We start from the raw sequence: 21,699 nt of genomic DNA, 5'->3' as shown, positions 1-21,699 counted from the left end.
TCTTAAAGAGGCCTCAAAGAGAGCGGATACCCTTTGATGCTTTGTCCCACAGAGAGAGCCACAGAGGCACGCTGCACTACAAAACAAAAGATGTTCCTTTCTTCTGTCACTCAATCACCCTGCTTTCTAGTCGAGGAGCAGAAACTCTTTACTGTATCAGTGAGATGTATTGGAAGTTCACATGCAATACACTACAGAATTTAAAAAAAAAACATTTAAGAGGTGTGTTCATTTGAGGAAGTTAAGGGAGTTGGAGAAAGTAATGCTGAATATATTTCATGAGTGTGGTAATGAAAGCAGTAATTTCAGGAAGTAATGCCAATGAGTAACCTCAGTCAATGGCATCACTGTGCTGAGCATCAGCTGAATAACAAACAGTGTACACTTTGAACGGGTGCTCTTTTTTTTCTTTTCTTTTTTTGTTAGTTTGCATTCAGTTTTAACTAAAGTGGTGAATGTTTGTGTTTTGTCCCTAGGAGCTGGAGAAAAAAGGATATGGTCCCATTACAACTGAGATTCTGGAGGGGCAGCAGTTTTACTACGCTGAGGACTATCACCAGCAGTACCTGAAAAAGGTACCTAAAGGCTACTGTGGCCTCAAAGGCACCGGGATCTCCTGTCCCATCGGCGCCAGGAAGGATGAACTGTGAGCCATGTGTGGTGAGAGAGGGAAAATATTCAGCTCACAGAATATGCTTATAGGCACTAATGTCATTGTTCGCGGTCCATGCCTCTAATTTATTTTCTTTTTCTTATAAATGGACTGTATCTACAATGCATCTGTCTTTATTTGTAAGATAATAACACATTAGTCAACATCATTACTGAGTCTCATATTTGTTATAAGCTTCAGTAAGTCCTGGCTGCCTGCCAGCTATGGAGAATACATACAGTATGTGTAAAAGATCTTTGAGAGATTTTCTAAATAAAACAAAACAAAAACTTGAAAAACTTGGACAGCAATGACATAAATCAAATGTTTAAAAGCTGCATAAAAATTAATTTGAAACATGATTGAATTTTGTATTGCAGTGCTCTTTTTGACTGCAGTAACTAACAGCTTCCAGAGGGTGGCGAGGTTTCACAAAAGAAATCCATACATTATGTTTAATATACACATAATGTGGGATGATATTGCAAAGGAAGGGTGTATAAACATTGTCTTGGTAAACTGGGAGATGAAACGGTTTTCTAACCTGGTCCGTGTAATCCGTCTCACCTCCAACACTGCCACAACACTGTGACAAAGCTCAGCTTCTTATACTTCGTAGCAGGCAAAGACACCAATACCAGCTTGATTTTAACGCTGTTTTTCTTTAGTTTTTAACTTTTCTAAACGTTGCATTTAATTTTTTTATTGCTTATTGCCTTTCTTATTATGACAGTGGAAATAAAAACGTTTCTCCTCCAACCTTATGTTTAGTGTGCAGGTGTTTGTGTATATATGTGTCAGTATGTGTTAATTTATGCATGTGTCTGCCCACAAAGCTCTGTATATACATACACACAGATATCTATATATATAAAATGAAGAAAAACCACTGCGTAAAGTATTTTGTCCCCTTTTCAGCCCCATTTGAGAAGGGACGTACCACCGGGGGACAAATGGGTGACTCACTGTGATAAACAGATGCACATTCAAAGGCCATTCATTCTGAATCACACAATGACACACTTGAATACCCGTGCATTCAATATGATACACGGTTTGCTTAAACTTTCACTCTACGCTACGTAGCCCATAATTAGGAATGAAAGGCTCATTATTTGACATACTTAAAAGAATTGAATTTCCGATTCTGCCTTGTGTGCAGAATTTTTTGTGTGTCTTTTTTATAATTAAACACATCAACCTGAAAGTCTATTTAAAAATGAAAATCACACACATGGTTACACTCCAAAATACAGAGATGATATCTAGAAAAAGCTTTCTGGTCGACCGCAGTAGTGTGATTCACCCCGCTCTTGTTCTTCCCCCTCCCTCTCTGCTATCTCTCTCTGTCTGTGTGTATGTGTCACATCCTGACACCTGTGTGTAGGTGTGGACCAGGGCACAGGTGCAGGTGCAACCTCTGTGGGCCTATTTTAGTATTGGGACAGATATTTTTGCATGTGTCTGCATGCAGCAGCCCTGTATGTGTGTGTGTGTGTGTGCGTGTGTGTCGAGGCATGTGAAGCTGTGGCTTGCTTGATCGAACCGCGCTGAGCGGTGTGTGGTTGGGCCAGCTTGCTGTTTTCCAGTGCCTGCTTATATTTTTGCATTCTGCTTTGCTTCTCAAGTGTGTGAGAGGAGATAACCTTTTAATGAAGCGATCTTCATTTCCCCCGTCTTTGACGAAGAGGGTGGCATTAAAGCCTTAATCGCGCTGTGACATCAGGTTTTCCGCCATCTGTGATGATTTCTGACTGAAACAAGAGATGCCTCAGTGAGCCACGGTATGATTCTCCCACAAAGCAGTGATGCCGTTATCACTAACTCAGGTTATGAGTTGATAATACGTAGGGAGAGATTTTTCTGTGGAAAATTACTGGCTTTAACGCAGACATGTAAAAACGAGTGCCATTTAGAGTGTAGCTGCGTGAGTAAGTGTGTTTTCTCTGTATTCCTTTGTAATAGATTAAAATGGGGCATGGAAATGCTTGGTACTCTCATGTACGCATCCATACACAAACACAGTGAGGCAGAACAGGACAGGAACCAGGCTGTGTGCGCCCTTCAGACAGAGCCTATTGTCTGCAGATGGGCCTTTAATGGCCCCACAGCTGGCCACAAAGGGCTCACCGCTCCAGCGTGCTGCTTTGCCTCTCACTGGCCTATACTCCAAGAGAGGGGGCAGCTCACATCCATACCAGCATCACGCATTTGATATATTCTTTTTTTCTGTCACAAGCATTCTTTTCCATGTATTACCCATCCGTTTTTAAACAACTGTGCTCATGAAAGTCGTTGCCAGATGATTTGAAGAAAGGGTTTGCAAAAGACCTGTGGCACTGTGGAACAGTGGGCTGAAGCTGGTGCTGGTTGTTTATGAGAGGTACTGTGCACTCTTACCCACACGTGTACACACAACCCTCACAAACACAAGTCCCAACCGCTACCTCGAACTCCGTCCTGTACTGCCGCCTAATGCAAAAGGCAGCGCCCACGCAAAAGAAGCAAACACACCAAAAAGACACCTTGCAGAGACGTGCACCCACACAAATTCTTGCACTCTGATATGCTCTCTAAGGTGTCCTCCTTTCATAGCTTTTCATGTATCTTCCCTTTAAGAGCTTCAATAGAGCTAACTTTATTTATATACCATACCCTATGTGCATACATCATTGGAGAGAGCATTGTTTTATACCATTTCCTGTTTTAGATACCATGTAGTGACATAATCTATTGTTTTAGACACCAACACAGCTTTGCTTGGAGAGCTATATATAAAGAACAATAGCACAGAGCGGTGTATGCTGGTGCTGTCCTACCAGCTGGAGGATTGTTGTGCCTTCTTGTCCCGCTCCTCACATAATTATGAGAATTTGGAGCGAGGCAACCATTTGGTTGTGTGGGGGTGCATATCGTCTTCCGCACGTGTGATAGCGAAGGGACGGGAGCGCTTTGCTTTTCTATAGGGCCTGTACATTACTCCGTGATGATATGAGAAGTTGTGTGCAGGTTTTGCAGATGCCAGATGTGTTTGCATCCCCTCTGTTGCTCTCTCTTCCCCTCCCTCTGGTTCCTGCATGGGCGCAGGGTCTCAATCAGAGCATCAGGGCTCCAGGAACCAGAGCACAGCAGTCTCTCTGTGCTGCCCAGAGAAGTGCAGCCTTGTCTGGGTCGATGCATCTGTGGCCTGGGGGCGAGCTGGGGGAAGAGGGCAAACCCTGGTGCCCCTGCATGCCGGTTTCACTCGAGGTCGGCTCTGTTAGTGCAGCCTGACCCTTTAACTCTGAGGGAGAAACACGAGCATATTACCAAATACGGCAGATCAGCTACAGCATGCCAGTCAGTGACAAAGCAGTGATGTTGTGTTTAAAAAATGTACTCTCAAACAGGTTACTTTGGTGCAGCAGAAACACAGGCTCCCACATGTTCACATACACATGTGTTTTCCCAAAAAAGACAGAATGTTATAACTTTGTTCTTCTTTGCCACTGGGAATAGCACTGGGGGGGTGGAGGCCAGCACGTGCTGCAGGGCCCTGTTGGCTGCTAACTGGCCCACAGGCTTTCTGGCTGACAGCCCACTCCGTGACACTCTGCACCTGGGAGCCTGTGTGTTGTCAGCCATGCTAGCTAGCTCAAGCTACCACCACATGACACACAGGAAACACAGAAATAACTGCTGAGTGTCTTCAGCACAGTTATCACGTACTGGGAGTGTGCCGCTGACAGAAAATGGTTGAGAGGAGCTCTTAAAAGAAAGCAGAAAGATGTAGGAGTAATGGGTGGAATTGGACTGAGTAATAGCAGTATGGAGCAAGAAGAAAGAAAAGTGAAAAGAAAATTGAAACACCAAGATGCTTAGGCTCTTGCACCTGTGCCTCTTTGTGTTAGAAGAAGATTCCACTGGCCTTGATTCAAACACTGCTGAGCATTTCTCTGACACATGCAATGCATCCTGTTTATCATGTCATTTTTATAATCAAGCCACTACAGAGATGATTGTGTAACAATCAAAAGATTGACATTTTGCAGCTGGGGCGCCCATATAACAGATACATTTCCAAACCATCTCTCTTTTATGTAGTGTGTGTGTGTGTTTTTATAGCTTTATCTGCTCTGTCCATCAACTGCTTGAGTCATTGCAGCTTCACATCGCGCAGGTGCGCAAGTTAAGTAAACTCTTAAAATTGCTAGCAAGCTCTCAATTAGAGCTCAGTGCAGGAAAGTATTGAGTAACGTTTGGGCTTTCAGGTGGCAATGTGCTGATGTGTAACCATTCTAAGGAAAGAGGGCAGAAACAGGACACACACACACACACACAGTCTTTGCATTGCAACATGCGCAAACTGTTTTCCGTGTGCTTGCCACAGCCAACTAATTTCTGTCAACGGTGCAGATTGAATCTTGGGTTCAGTTTCCTGATGAGACTCATCATAAAGATAGTGGCATGATGATGTTGCCTATTTGCAACTAAATATATGTTTCTGTCTAGGAAGTGGCGACAACAAAGGAAGATTAGAAATAAATGTGTAGGAAATGAGTAGATGGTGGGAGAGAAAAAGAAAAGGGAGGAGAGATGGTGCTCGCTGCACCAGGAGGAAGCTGGGTCTGATGCCACTCCATGCAGCTGCTCCCAAACACCCACACTCTTCCTGTTGGAGTGTGTGCATATGTGTGTTTGTGTGTGTGTGTGCATCTATGTTTAGTTTTTTTGTGTAGAAATTTACTTCCAACAGGTTCCAACACAGAATTATGTCATTCTGTGAAACATTTCAGTTGATGCACGCAAAAAGAAAATTATAACCTCCATGGTGTATGAAAGAGAAAGGGTTCAGCAATGAGGCACGAAGACTCTTGGTATCCTACTGAAGACGTAGGTTTCTCCTGTGTGGCTGAGGCCCTCTGTGTATTTTCAAAGAAATACTGGCCTCAAAAAACATCCGCTGGTGGAAACACTGGCCTGTCAGTCAGTGAATGGAAAGGTTTGAGGTGAGAATGTGGCCACATTGAGGTGTCAGGGTGTGCAATTGTGTATGTGTCAATATATGAGTTTGGCGGTCTCTCTAAGTTTCCAATACAATAAAATGCAAAGGGTTTTCGTTAGCCACATTGCTCTTGTGCTTTTCACTGCACATTTGTCTCTGATCACACTGACCTCTGACATATACATAGTAACATGCACCATGTGCATCATTTCCTATTTATAAACCTTTGTGGGCGAAAAAAAATATCAATACCTCAGAACGTTCAGCATATACATGATAAGTAACTATGACATATTAGACTATTAATGGCTTTGCATCTTCCTCATTTAACTGAATATTAATAGTAGCAAAGCTGCTTCACCCGTGAGAGTTTTTACAATATAAAAGGCCAAAAGCAAACTCTGTCTAAAAGCAAAGACTGACAAATAAAGGCAAAAAAGGTTAAATGTATGCAACTTAATGCACATTTATCATTGAGACATCATCAGGGCTGTTACTTTAGATGCAGCCATAATGTCCCATAGTGTCAGCTGATGAAATGTTGTCCCTATAATGTGCTATTAAATTGGACTGGGTCAGTGGGATGATTAGAGACTTGTGCTACTGATTTTTGTTGTTTTTTTATTGCTACTTTTTTTTTTTTTTTTGCACCAGTGTAGTAAATCTCCTTCATTGTTCATGATAATCTGAGTACTGAGTAATAGTCAACAGTAGTGCAAGTTGATAGGTGGTATTTCTTCAAGGGAATCAGATTTTAATCAATTAATAGCATAATGTGTATGCCACAATTTAACATATATATGTTTTTATTTTCGATCCCTGAGACTGACTGTAACCATGCTCCAAAAACATTGTGTAGCAGCCTCAGATACGAGAGGTGGACTAAGCCTAGTCCAAGGCTAAAAATGCTTTCAGGGGCAACAAAAAATTGTCATTTAGTTTAGACTAGTTTTAACCAATGTCTACGAAATTGGCTACAAGGAAATGAAAACTAATGCATGAGGACAAAAAACTGTGAGGAAATGAACTGAGGCTCACGGTGAATGAATAAAAACATCTCTGCAGAGATGAGATCCAATCAGAACTACTTAATTGCGTAGAAATGTGTGACGAGTTTGGAAGTGTGCAGTAAGGTTAGATGTGCACATTTGAGCTGCCCCGGGGAAAGGGTAGAGCTTTGTAAAATGCTTTGTAAACTGTGTGAACTGTTACACATATTTTATTCCAATGACTCAACTTTAGATCTAGATTTAGTCTACTATAATCTCACGATATGTAGTCGACTAAAGTAGAGTAAAAAGAATTTAGATGCCTAAATTACGGATGAATAAAACTGAACTTTTATATAAATAACTATGACTAAACCTGCTTCTTTAGACTGCAGGTCATTTAACCATGCATTTTATACGCCTAAAGCACTTTGTCTGCTTACCTCACCTCCGTAGCCAATAGATGTGCATGTGTTTGGACTGTAGGAGGAAGCCCTAACTGGCACAGGAAGAAAGTGCAAGCTCCATGCAGAAAGGCCCCAGCTGGGGTTGAATTCAGGAACCTTCTTGCTGTGAGACGATAGCACTAAGACCTGTACCACCAGGCCACCCGTATATGGTAGCCTAGAAGACGCTTAGGTTTTAGGAAATTATGACTGGTGGGACTGTATATGCTTTTTTTGCTTAGGAAGTAATCTTCTTCACTGTTGTATGAAACACTATGTATTGGCTGCCTTCCCAAGATCTCGTTCTGTGAGACATTTTATGAGAAGTGCAGTACTTTTGAGAAGAAACACATCAGCACCAGTACAAATGGAGGCCATTAAATACGAATTAGGCCAGCAGTGCATACTGATTTGTCGGGTATTTTCTAAAATCTCCTGTAGTGTGCAAACCTTTTGATGACAAATTTATTTTCCTCCACCTCATCAACTCGTTCTTTATCTTATCTGTATTTTCTGATCTGTCTTTCTCTTGTTCACTGACTTCTCAGTCTGTCACACGCTTTTTCCCCTTCTTCTGTTGGGGCCGTGTGAGATGAGTACAAGACAGAGGAGAGTGTGAGCTGTGGTGAGCCACAGACCAAAATAACTGGTACTTTTTTCTTTTTTTTTTTGTTATAAAAACACATGTGCATCCACCCACACGTAAAGTCACACATGCGTGCGCTGTCCCACGCATAAGCACAGTCACACAGAGGTCCCTTTTACTTTAGGATCCCTGGAGAGGGGTGTCACTGGATGTATGTTTGGCTCTGTCGGTAGAGATGCGAGTGTTGGAAATGATCCCCCGTGAGGTGACGCTGTTTGGTAGAGCAGCGCAAAGTCTTTTCGGCTGTCTCGACCTAATATTAGAACGTAACATTTGGAAATAAAGCGATTATTTCATTCTTTCGGTTTCCTCGTTTTGTGCAAGATACTGCTCACTCAGTCGGGCTTGCTTTCTCTCTCGGTCTCCGTTGCCTTCTCTTGTGACAGATCCTGCAGCCTCCCTGTCAAGCTGGCATAGTGGCATCATTCTAAAACTGGTATTAGGCATTTCCTGCTGCGTCCGTTGGCGGGTGTAAGGGTGTGTGTGTGTCAGCACGCGCGTGTGTGTGTGTGTGTGTGTGTGTGTGCGTGTGTGTGTGTCGGGGCGGAACGCACCTGGTCCGCGCAGCTGTGGGGATCCTAGCAGGGGGGAGAGAGAGAAAGAGAGATATAGAGGAAGGAGAGAAAGAGAGATGGATGGGAGGAGACGAAAAGGGGGCCCTGTGTGCTGTATCGGGGACCCAACAAGTTCAAATAGAAAGAAAGATGCGGGTAGAAAAAGGGGAGATTTTATTTTTTTCAATCTGTTGCCATGGCTTATCGTGCAGGTCTTACGCCGTATTCATTCCACAAGCTTCGAACTTTGTGAAACTGCCCTCTTAGATTGAGATTTTCGGGCTGTTGAAGACAGATTTGTGTGTCAAAGTTTCTCCGTCAGCCAGATGCAACTGTGATCAGCCAGATGCAACTGCGACGGAAATCAGTACGCTCTGTTTCTTCTCTCCTGGAAAGGTTTGACAATCATCCCAAACACCCCACTTTTTCTAATAAATTGTTCCTGTGTGTATTTGAGAGTCATTTAAGTGAGATCCATCCAAATGGCATTATTCATATCTCCATGAGGAAAGGAAAGGAAAGGAAAGGAAAAAGCAAATATTAAATACTAGGCAGTGCATCATCTGTTTGGTTAACATGTAAAACATGTAAAACGATATTAGGAGGTAAATGCAGCTCCTCTTTCGTTTGCCTGCTCCCAAATGCCTCACTGTAAATTGTGTCAGTCTGCGCTCGAATGCAGTTCCTCTGGTCCTCTGCAGAGGGGGCAAGGAATCTGGGGGAAAAAAACCTATGGAAGAACAGCCATAATAGTAAAGACTCTAGCATGCAGATTTAGAGTGAGCAAATAGGCCAATCACAGGAGGAAACCACGTAGGAACCCACACTGTGAGAAAACAAACAGATGTGTTTATGAGGCTTTTTCATTTAAAGAGCACAGAACTTCTTCAGGATGTAACCAAAGCGCAGATGTGCACAGTCTGTTTTACAGCTGGATGACCAAGGACGGGTCAACACTGGAAAGGTCAAGTGACCAGGCCGGAGGTCACGCTACAGAGAACCGCAACTCAGGAAAGATGAGCACAAAGGAATCTAGTGCACAATACACACTCACACCCTCTCGCACACATTCACTCAAGCCATCATTAAAACTGTTGCAACTCTTGACCCTTTGCTCCACATGGGCAGAGAAAGCGGATAGTCTCAGTCTGCAGTCTGAGGGCAGACACACACAGACACACTCATCACCACCCCCTTCATCAGGTCATTTGATTAGAAGCCACCGGGATGACATGGGTCAACATCAAAGCAGCATCTCAGCAGAACAGATGCAAATAAAGTTAACTTCATTCTCTGGAGATTAGATTGTTACAGTCGAACTCGTGCAATAAAATATGGAACATACGGGGAAATGTTAGGCTTTATGAGAAGTGGGTTGCAGATATCTGGCGAGCTCTTTCTAACTCTAAACTACCAGCTTTTCTTCACTTCCAGACATATTGTCACTTATAACAGCAGCACTCCACGTGAACTTTACATGGACTTTCATGTGTAGAATCTTGAACTTTAAAATGTACTGCTGTTTTGATTGTGTTATGCATATAAAATTGAAACTGTAGAGGTTTTGATCTCCAGTTTGATCTTCTCACACATGAGAAAAACAAATGCTACCTTACTCACTACAATCTGACGTTTCATAACTGTAGGTTTGATTAATCCGATCTAACCCATTTTAACATTGCTGCAGAACTTACAGTTGTGCCGCTGGTATACCATGTTTTACCATTTACTCTTTCCTTAATGTCCCTTAATGTTACTGGTAGCTAAAGTGACTACTGTTGAGCAGAGCCTAAACTGTCTCCTTTTAACTAGTGTGCAAGTATTTGCAAACTATTAACTGTGGCCTTTTTTTAAATTCTCACACGACCTCGAAAAAGCTGCTTTTTAATGATATTCAGGAGATGTCGGGTCACAGCAGGTGAAATGAAATGTCTTAATTACATAGAAGTGACTGGACTAATGCATTACAAATTGTGGTACTGCTAAGTGTTCTAATTAGAGCAAAATGGATTTAGCAGCTATTTCAATTTGCCTAATTGCTACCTAATTTGACCTTTCAGTAGTTAGACTTTTGTATGTATGTGTGAGTTACTTTTTGGTGTTTCTTCATGTGGGCGGTTAATGCTGGCCGTCTATTTTGAGAAGGATGCGAAATTAAATTAGAGAGCATTTGTGGCCTCTTATATGCGTACAACATCCAAAACATCAGGGGGGAAAATTTCCTGATAGCAGTCTTGAGATGGGAACAAACACTGGTTGTGATTGTTATTGTCCAGTTACATGTATGAACGTATATACTTTGTGTATGCATGGTTTGTTTAATTGCAAGCTACTTCCAATTTAAAACCTCCTGTTCTATAAACAGCAGTGAAACAATTGTGGTTATTATCACAGCAACGTGTGAAAAATGCCTTTGAAGGTCTGTGAATGTCATTTCCCGTGACACCTTAAACCACTTAACTGTAGTCATTCCTTATTATGGCTACCTTGGGTTCTGTTTGCTGTTTTACTTTAAATTACCTGCAATACACACCCACGTGTGCACACACACACACACACATGCACACGATCTTATCAGTAGATATGCTAACTAACACGGTCAGTGATGCGCATTAGTGACCCTGAGTTCAATTAGCCTTGGCATGCAGCCTAATTTCACAGTGTGACCCCTGCTGATGCACAGACACGTTCGCTCAGCGAAACCAGTACGACTCCCTTAAATTGTCTATCCGCTGATGATCAATGTGCGCTTTGAAGGAAGCACTAGAGCGGGGGAACGAAGGAGGGGTGAGCAGTTGCAGGAACCATGGACGACAGTGTTGAGGAGGAGGAGGAGAGGTGCATTATGGGACAAGAGGTGAGGAAGGTGACATTGGGTCCACTTTGATGAATGGCCATTCGCATGCAGAGATAGTAACTTTAGAGGCTAAGTGTCCTTTGACCCAGCCAGTAAAGTGTTACGTGAAGATAACAGTTTTAGCATTTGTTTTAAAGCTAAGAGAGAGGGAGTGATTGTGTGTGTGTGTGTGTGTGTGTGTGTGTGTGTGTGTGTGTGTGTGTGTGTGTGTAAAGGACACTAGGTTGTAACATCATCCAATGCACTGAACTTCCATCAGTCTTTTTTTTTTATTATTATTTTATTTCTGCACCTACTGGCAAAAAAAGTTGCTTATGCAGCAATACTTAATTAATGTAAATACTACATGTAGCAATCTGTAGTCCTAAACTATAAAGATGTGTCAATGGGCACTGATACTTTATTAGGTTGTACTAAATAAAACCAGTCATGAATAATGTCAGACAATAAATGGCCTATCTCCAAAAGTTGAATCTGTTCATCTGGACGTAGCGTATGGTGGGAGAAACATTTCGTCACTCATCCAAGTGACTTCTTCAGTCTCAGCTGACTGCAGGTTTCCCCAAACCTTATAAACAGTACATTTGCATAATGACTGAAACCAGCCCACTGAAGGAACAATGGGCTCAAACCAGCGTTCTTCCCTGTCCAGGATGTGTACATCCTCATCGTTGAAAGAGTGTCCACTGGCTTGTATGAGGCAAGTGGACACAAGGAGGCCATTTACGTGAGAAATGAGGATGTACACATCCTGGACAGGGAAGAACGCTGGTTTGAGCGCGGAGTCAAGGAGGCCATTTACGTGAAAAGGGAAAGACCATCTCTGAATCGAGGAGGGGGCCTAAGGGTACATCTTTCGCCATCTTACAATGCTGTGATTGCAGCCATTCCCCAACTCTCTGTGAATGGTACTCATGGCCATTGATCAGTGTTCTTTGATCAGTGGGTTTTGGTCAGTGATTGTTGATCAATGGTCATGGGAATTTGCATAATTATGATTAAGGAACTGATTAGTGAGCACAACCTCTAAATTGGAAACGAAGGACTGAAGCGATTTAAAAGTCGGCCCATAGATTGTTGACAGTACGAGATAATCTCATCATCAGGTATATGTGTATTACTCTCAGTTACTGAAGAAACTTTGTCATTTACATGAAAAGCAAAAAGAACAAACCTCAAGACTGAGTCTTCTTGGACACCCTTTGCAGTTTGCACAAATTCACATTTAAGGGTTCCCATAATCAGACAATGCTACCTACCATGAGATCACCTATATCAAATCTGAGAAGACCCCTGAAAAGAGGCGCACAGTGTTTCTTTCTATTCAGAACCCGAATGGTGTCAAAGAGCAGCAGTAATGACTAACAGTAACTCAACTGGTGTGTAAAATGTGCTGAGAGGAATAATGATGGAAATTCTATTATATCGCTAAGTGTGATAACTTCCACTGCCCTCATGTAATGAGACATTAGGGCACTTTATCCAGCCTTGGAAACTGATTGGTTAAAAATATATGGTTTGTAGCTGAATGAAGCAGATGACTTTATCAAAGGGTTGCCAAGCTTATCTTCACCAATAGAGTTCTCCATCTATCTATCTATATATATATATATGTGTGTGTGTGTGTGTGTGTGTGTGTGTGTGTGTGCGTGTGTGCGTGTGTGTGTATGTGTGTGTGTGTGTGTTTGTGTGTGTGTGTGTGTGTATGGGAGAGAGAGATAGAGAGAGAGAGAGTGTGTGAGAAACACAGATGCATAATCAAGCTTAACCATAACTGTGTTTGTGCTCTTGCATCTGTGTTTGTGGCAGGTGTGAGTGTGTGCGTGTGTGTGCTGATGATTTTCCAGTGATCATGTTCAATGCACAGCAGAGAGTGCATGAACACTGGTTAGCTTGTGTGGCGAAACACTGAGTGTGGCAGGAAACAGAAGAACCTGTGATCTCTGCAAAAACGCTAATGGAAAACCTCACTCAGAAAACGTCAGCGTGTGTGCATAAAGACTAAGTGTGCGTTCGCGTGTGTGCATTCCACCTCTGAGCAGAGAACATCTTGCAAAGTTTTCTAATTTCACAATTATTCTCAAAACTAGGCAAACCAAAGGTTATGTCAGGCTCTCCAGAAGAAGAAGAAATGCAACCTACAGCTGCGTTTGCAGCAATTAACTCGAGAACCACAGACCTTCCTTTACAGATAACAAGTGAGACTTCCCTCACTTTGTACAAACAAAACAGACGCGATCACAAACCCTAACCTTTAAATAACATTTAACGAAAGCTTTTTTTAACAACAAAGATTTCAAAGATACTGACTTGTTTTCGACGTTTAAGCTGCAGCTTAGTTTAATAACTAATTTTAGATAAGAGTTTTTAAAAAAAACCCCAGATCATCACAGCTGTTGAAAGCGTGCTCTTTTTCATTCTCTGCTCATTAATCTGGTTTATACTGTAATTACTAATGGCATTTAGGTATATTGGTGACAATTTATATATGATAATTTTATGAAAACTCTCAGCCCTGGTTTCTTGTAAACAGGTTGCTAAAGGTATTATCCCTGGGTTGTTTGAATAGAGGCACAGTAATCTGCTAATCTAGATATTCCTCTGGACTAAAGACCTCAGATGGCAGTGCTCAGTGACTGATCTGAGTGTCATGCTTTTGAACTTTAACTACTAACGATGACCTGAAAGTAGCTCTTTGAGTGGCACTTGCCCTGAGAATTGAAAGTAAGCGTCCCATGGTCGTGTTCCAACTTTGAATAACTGTCTCGATTCAGCGTGGAAGTTAAAAAGAGATTTAACTGGGTCACCAGCTGAAAAATCTGCATGCACCCACATCTACAGGTCTACCAATGTGAGAGGTGGTGATATGTGCGAATGTGTGTGTGTTGTGTGCAAGGGTGGGAGGTCACAGGGATGTTCTTGACTGTGTCATCTCCAGCAGCTGTTTCCCTCAAACCCTGCCTCGCCCGCTCCACCCCCCTCCCACCCCATCTTCTCACAATGAGACCAATACAAAGGAACAGGAAGTGCCTCCCGTTAACTGGGGCCCAATCAAAGCCATCATTATTCCCGTGTCAGAATTTTTACAGGAAATAGCTTCTCAGAAAATATGCCAGCTGTGCAGGGAGTGTGGTATTATTGTCTTATAGGTCTTGTCTGTTTTCGCTTTCTTTTTTCCCCCCTTTTTTTTCACTCATCAGTCACAGCTAACAAAAGGGCACATAGACTCATCTCGACCACGTGCGCGGCACACTGTCACTGTTGTGCGTTCACTAGGCAAGCCAGGCACTGTGTTCTCTGGGGCTGGGTGGTTATTGTGCACTCTGTGAAAAGGGCATTCCTGCTGTGCCTGCTCCGGCTTCTTGGATTCCCATCCTGAACTGAGCGATTGTCTTTTAAAACCCTGTGAGCGGAGCTGAGCCCAGAGAGTGCGCAGATGTGAGAGTCCATATATGATCACACGTACTCACAGCCAGCTTTGCCTATTGAAGCCACATCTGTAAGAGCGCTGCTCAGATTACAGCATAAATGGTGGATTCAGGTGAAGCCTAACGTTTGCCAGATGCTGCGATTAAGTCACCAGGAGGTTAGCCTAACACTGGAGTGTTGTTGTTGGTCGGGGAGGGTGGAATCATCAGCCTCCTTAACAAGAGGGGTGCACATCTGGCGTGAAGCAAAGTAATTTATGAGCATTATCTTAAACAACCGTGAATAACTGCACTGATGCTCTGGCTTATCTCCATTATTTAAACAGCACAATGGATCAGTAATCTCCGGATTGATTTGAAAAGAAAGGTAGCTTCTCCTGTTTATCTAATCCTCGGCTTGTAATCTCTCGGCCTCTGAGGCCTCGCAGACGTCTGGAGGACAATAATTAACTCAGTCCCTCAACACGTTGACACAGGTGAGCACTGCTCGAGTGGTTAAACAATCATTATGAGGTTGTTGTTACGTGAATGAATGCATATGCACGCTCACACACACAGATCAGCTAACTTCGTCTTAGCTTGTCTGTCACGTCAGGCTTTGGCCTAATCAGCTACAAAATGCCACTGCTGATTGTAGTGACACCGATTACATAAGCTCCACACCTCCATCCTCTGCTAACCTTTAAAATATAACCCACAGGAAATCGAGCATGTTGCATCCTTTGGTTTTTATGAAAACAATGCAGAGCTGCGATACTTAACGCTAACCTCTTAGAAACTGTCTCTTTCTTGAACCTGATGTTGCTTTGTGTCCTTTACAGTATTTGAAGTGTCGTATTTATCTAAGATCACATGTTTCAAGTCATGTAATGTAATCTAACAAGTGAAAGATCTCTGGTTGTGTCAGGAAGGGCATCTGGTATAAAAATATGCCAATTTGGACATAGCAAGATGCCCAGTGTGGTGAAAGTAGCACATGTGTGTTGAGGTCATCTTTCTTAGGCAGTGGTTTTTATCAGTGTAGTTAATATACATCTCCCACTTCTGTATTTTCAAATATTTGACTATCCATGAGGCAAATAAGAGAAAAAGATCTCAAAATCTGAGCAAATAAAATGTCACCGATCATAAATGCTAAATCCCATACAGGAGCTGAGTGAAACAATCCTTTTATGTATCTCTTATTATGCATTGATATTTATTGTATTCAAATTGACACATATTTATTACATGTGTCAATTTTATTATGAATTTCAGAGTCTTTTTGTAAGTGCTTCAAGTTTATGAGAACTTTCTCGCAAAGGCTATATTCCTCTTTTGGCCATCCTAGGGGTTTGGAGGAAGCAACATTTTTAGAAATGTTGAGTGGCGTTGACCCTCCACTTTTGGCCAGACTCTTAACTTAGTGGTGTGAGGATATTTTCAGTAATTACAGAGTAACCAGGGAATGTTCAGCAGGAAATGTCCATAATACAATACACACACAGACCAGGCACGGCTAAACAGATATAGCAGTTTCCTGGTAGAGTTTCTCTCCTCTGGAGTGAGTCATGCTTCTATTACTTCACCTTTTATTCTCAGAAATAATACTTTGTACAGATTTCGAAGCTTTTCTGGGGGGGGGGGTGTAAAAACAACAACGGGTCACAGAGCCAGGATGGACTCACAGGGCCTAAAATGATTCACAGACAGAACACGAATAACAAAACACATTGGACCATTATATGAGCTGAGAGAGGTGACCTTTCAGTGATGGTGCCTGAACATGGCAATGCAATGCTAACCACCTGGTGCAGTATCCGTTTTCCCCAAGTCTTTATGTCCATCCCGTGGTGGCGTTCACATCACAGCACCCCACTTAAAACCACTCGGGATAAAAACATTATGTCTTTTTGGACTGATTGGATCTGAGCAGATCATTCACAAGCACCTATGAAATATTTCTCATCACTGTACACATAAGTGGACGAGTATATGACAGCCAGAAAGTATTAGAAAAAGTCCAGTAGCTTGCCCAGGACACGTGTCATTTGCTTGCTTGTGGAGATCACTAGTCTGTGTAAGAGCCTTTAATCAGGTCACTGAGAGCCCAGGCCTCTCTGCTCCCACTCTGCGCCCTCCGTCTGGAGGGCTCCGCCAGGGGTGACCAAGAGGGGCACCGCTGACCCAGATTAGGAAAGGGTAAGTGCGTGTGTGTGTGTGTGTGTGTGTGTGTGTGTGTGTGTGTGTGTGTGTGTGTGTGTGCGTAAGAGTGGGGGAATCAGCTGTGCGTCATGTCTCAGTCTGCACCGTTCCAATTCATTAGCAGCACAAGGAGCAGACAAGAGAAATGAGGAGGGGTGGATTGCGTGCGTGTATTTGTATATGCGTGCATGTGGAGTGGGTGAGGGGGCAGAGGGAGGAAGAATACAATGTCAGTGACAGAAGGAGAAAGTCACTGCTGCGGTTCATCTTAGATTATCAGGCACCCACTTGACCTAGAAACACATGACACACAGGTGCAGAGATACCCACCAGGGACCTAATGGCCTCTGTATGTGTGTCTCTGTGAAGCCTGACCAGCTGAACCCCTGCAGCATCCGCCACAGAGTCAGACCCCTCTACAGCTTTCTTTCTCTCAATTCCTCTCTTTCTTTTACAGTCTGAGTGCCTCTTTCTCCTTTCTGTCACTCGCCCTCAAGTGTGTTCCTCAGACATTTTCCACACCAATTTTCTCTGCCCCTCTCAGCTCGCTCCCTTCATTGGACTGCTTTCTCATCACCCAAGCAAATTTCCTGTTTGTATTTCTCTATCGTGTTTCCCGGTCCATGTGTTCTTCATACAAAACCACATGTATTAACTTCCGTGGGGTCTGCGAGGAAGTTGGACAGCCATATTTGACCCTGAACGCCTCAGCGAGTAGATGCAAGAAGATGTCAGAATTTTCAACCAACCTCTTTTGTCTTAAAACTTCGTACCAATACCATTACACCATGTAATTGGTCACAAATGTTGGGATTAGTTTATTTCCATTTCGATGGTAGCTTGCAACCGCAACATGCCGGCTAGCACTACAGCAAGATAGATCAGTATAACAGATTTGGACCCCCACTCTTAAACTCTCCTCGTGGTACTGGCCACACTGTGTGGGTATGTCACATAAAGCGTGGATCCAGACAATCTTTAAATGCAAGGTCAGAACTCTAGTTCGAGTTTATAGTGCACCACAAATGCCCCCTTTGCAAAACCTGCGAGAGGAACAGCTATTACACGAGAGCATTTGTATCAAAAATAATTATATAGTCATCATCTGGTAGTAATCAGCAAATAGTTGCCTGGATTGATTCTGGTTAAATGTTAAGATTGTAGCTCCACAATGGTGAGACCAAATGAAAACTGTGGATCAGACTCATTCTTTCCTAGCATTGTGGAGACAACTAGCAGACACAGCCAATTTGTGCTGTCTGCAGACGTGCATATTTTGCAACATTGAAAGCAGAGATTTGGGCCCAAAGAACTTCCATTATGGCCGACCAGCTGTACAGTAAGCTCAGTGTCTGATGGAAAAGTGACTGTTGATGAATTTCTTGATTAAAGAAAAAGAATAAACCTACAGAATTCAAGTCCAAGCCCTTTTTTTGTTTACAGTTGAAGACCGGTGGAAGGTGTTGTGACTAATCAGACCAAGTCACAGACACCAGCTGGAGTTGGTGTAGATCCTAGCCACAATCACCAGGTCTGGGTTGTGCACGGAAAAGCCAGATGTTTATCCTCATTGGATGGCTAGAGAATAAACCAACTGTTCCAGTCTGTTGATGAAAATGACAAAACAGTAGTGTGACCAACACCTGCTCTCCACCCGCCAAGCCACACTCAACATTATACTCAGCTTGTTTTGGACCAGTGTGGTGATCATGGATTTAAATGGCCTTCTGTGGCTTGTCTCCCACCTGCTATACAGTTCCACTCCCTGGATGGGTCCTTGCATCTAGAGAGCATTATTCACACCCAAGGACATCAACAGGGCCACCTGTCAACACAGTTATGACAACTACCCTGTTCCCACAGTGAGCAGTACAATATTTCCTTACATTACCGACTTCTGGATTTTTTAAACGTAAACAGCAGCTCTATATGCTGTACGTCTGATGTATGTTTAATGGGACACATGCTGCTTAATCATTTGGCACTCTCAGTGGTGGACAACGGAAAGTAATTCCCTATTCAGTAGCAACAAAGACCCAGAACCCCTGTTCAAACACTCCATTCGGATATTCAGCAAAACAACAGAAAAAGGCACATAGTGGGCGAGTGTGTGACTCAGTGAATGACGTATGGGTAAGTTTATCTTCAGACATATTATGTACCCTCTCATCTACAAATCCAGCAGGATCATTATGCGCAAGCTTGAACAAGAGACTCTAACATAGATAACAAGTGGCCGATACAAAACAACAATGTGCATAAAATGTCATGTCACTGCCTGGGTCACTAAGGCGAAAAGCTTGGGATCTGTAGGCTGCTCAAAGCTGATGGAGAAGACTGAGGCGTCTTTGATGAAGGACAGAGTGAAAACACACCAACAGTGCATGGCGTGTACTTGCACACACACACACACACACAGACACACTTGGGATATAAAGAATTAAGTTTCACTGAGTTTCTTGCCACTTAATTATCCTCTTAAGATGAGCCTGCACTTGCAGATGAAAAAGATACCCTTCTGTATACAGAGCTACCTCTCCACGGGACAGTATGGAGGTTTATCTTTGCTGTCTTGTTCTGTTTCATCTCATTATCCTACGTGCTGTTTTGGTGCAAAAGGAGGCACTTTGTTTATGTTAACACAAGGTGCTTTGAGAGATAAAGACGAGTGGGGGAGTGAGATTCTGCATGTGAAAACTGATTTTTTTTTTTTTTCATAGAAGTAGAACTGATGTTAATATGAGACGGTATTTTTTGCTTCTTTGATAGTAACTGAAATTTAAAAAAAAAAAAAAAGTGAATTCAAATGCCATCGGGAGAGAGAACGAGAGGGGAGAAGAAGGGGGGTGCTGCTAATTATGCGTGGCGATTGTTGATGGCTTGATTGTCTGCGTCCAGCTGCATGGAGGAGCAGGGAGAGGGAGGGCGGTGAGAGAGGCAGACTCACTGACGCCGGGCTCGGAATTCTCCCATCCATTGAAAGAGAGACCCGATTGTGTCCGGGGCCTTTCCGACAAGCACCTGATCCCTGCCCAGACACACTAGTGCGTGTGTGTGCGTTTTCACAGATTTACGCACTGGGAACTCTGGAATCTACAGGCCCCTGGCAATGAGTACCACAGGAAAATGCTATAATACCATTTTTAACAAGACAGAAATGGCTCCTTGCTCTTTAAAATGACTAAGAAAGTGATTTCTGTCTGATTAACAAACGCCAAATCTTTACCCTGACCCTGTCACGACAGCTGGCTCGGTCAGCAAACGCAAACAATTATTTTCCCACCAAGCCTGGGAATTTCAAAGCAATATTTTTCCTTCCTTTCAGCAAATTTAAGAAAGATACTTTAGGTCAAAGTCTTGTTTGGATACCCAGCGCTGCTCACACAATATGACTTTAAAATAGTCTGGATCGAAGTCCCGTCTCACGGTTCAGTGTGGTTTGCGCTAAAGTGAGGTCTCTGAGTGACTCGTCAGGGTCAACTGCCGTGAGGAGGAGGGGGGTGCCACAAGCAAAGCAGCGAGTGGAACATCTGTTGAACCTCTGGGCAGATGGGACATCTCTGGGAGCATGTTTGTGCACAGATTTATAAGATTATGAAGTTTTTGCATTACCCAGCTTTTGTAATCAGCTACTCCTGTAGCCTGTAACGCGATGTTTAAATTTTTGCCACCTTCGCTACAGTTAAAAAGAGCCTATGATAACAAAGATAGACTAAAGTTTTAGTTCTGTGTGGGGGAGACTTTCAGAGTGGTTGCAAAATATCGCATACAGGCTACTTTTGTGGCACCCACAGACCACTGGGCAACACTATTGTTCAAATCATTTTTTTCTCTTCACACTGAAATGTTACATTTGGACTTCTTCATTAGGAACAGAGATAGAGAATCTACAATGCTGTGCTGTAACTTTTCATGATTCATCTCTGAGCCACAGTTGCGTATGTCCAGCATTACAAAAGTTGTGGATATTTAGAAATACTTTCCCTTCGATTTCTGTCTTGAGTCCATCTGTAGACCCAAGCAGAGAAGCGTGGAGGCGCAGAGTCCGGTTAATGAGTGATAGAACCGCTCAGCCAATCCGATCTCCGAGCGCCTCTGCTTCCCTCCCTCCCCATGGTTCACGGGGGAGGGCGGGCCGTCTGCCAAAGAGGGGAGTGCGCGTCGGGGTGAATGGATGACGTCGGGAGGCTGGCGCCAGCATGTCTGGGACTGGCGCGTTAGATCAACACAGCTGGGCCGGGATAGGACACACAGCTGGCTCAGGCCTGCATTCCTCCACAAAACAGGATTGTGAGAAAAGAGGAAAATAAGACCCAAATAGGAGCAGAACGGGGCGTGCTTTGATGTAAACCAAAATGGAGCGACATTCTACATGGTTAAAATATAACTTTTATAAAAAGAGTCTCGCCCAAAAGAAGCCAGATTTTTACATTAAAGGACATCTTAAGCACACAGGGCTTCAATAATAGGAGTGATTTTTCGCTATTCATGGCACACAGTGAGACTAAACAGTAGGCTGTGAACTATCACTGTACCCTAAATGGACAGCCAGGGAATAAGTGGATGAGCATGTGATTCTTGGAAACTTTAATTTCCTCTGACCTTTTGCCTGTAATCGGTTACAAATTTCCAATATATTTGTATCTTTGTTAGGGAGTGTGTGTCCGAAAATGTCGAAGTTCACAAAATTTAATATAGAGCCTTTTTGTAGGCCCGTACTGATGTGCTGAAGAGATTCAGAAGCCTGTGAGAGAGGTGTTTCCAAGGGCTGGACATAGACAAACTTCCTGAAGGTCCAGTGATCACGGATAACAAAGTGTGATGAAAGAAATAAAAGTCCAACTCTAAACCACTTTCCTTGCTATTATTCACAAGGCATAACCCCATGGGTAATAGAAGCCCTCATTTACACGGTGTTCTTCTGCACCTCCAAAGTGACCTACTTTAAAATCTTTCATC

The 21,699-nt window shown here is 43.0% G+C and overlaps 1 protein-coding gene across 5 annotated transcripts in view; it reads left to right on the top strand.

Moving 5' to 3' along the window:
* msrab (methionine sulfoxide reductase Ab) overlaps positions 1–1,411 on the top strand; it is a 37,699-nt gene extending 36,288 nt beyond the window's left edge. For 4 of the 5 annotated variants that reach the window (XM_025900834.1, XM_003453212.5, XM_013276385.3 and 1 more), the window contains exon 6: positions 477–1,411. In XM_025900834.1, the coding sequence (XP_025756619.1) occupies positions 477–650 (174 nt within the window). In that variant the 3' untranslated portion in view covers positions 651–1,411. The remainder of the gene's footprint in view (positions 1–476) is intronic. The other variant, XR_003215207.1, reaches the window with a different exon arrangement.
* The last annotated feature ends 20,288 nt before the right edge of the window (positions 1,412–21,699 follow it).

Source organism: Oreochromis niloticus, linkage group LG19, assembly GCF_001858045.2.
Source record: "Oreochromis niloticus isolate F11D_XX linkage group LG19, O_niloticus_UMD_NMBU, whole genome shotgun sequence".
NCBI classification, from domain to species: domain Eukaryota; kingdom Metazoa; phylum Chordata; class Actinopteri; order Cichliformes; family Cichlidae; genus Oreochromis; species Oreochromis niloticus.
The sequence above is the reverse complement of the archived record's forward strand: the minus strand, read 5'-3'. Positions and strand labels throughout refer to the sequence as shown.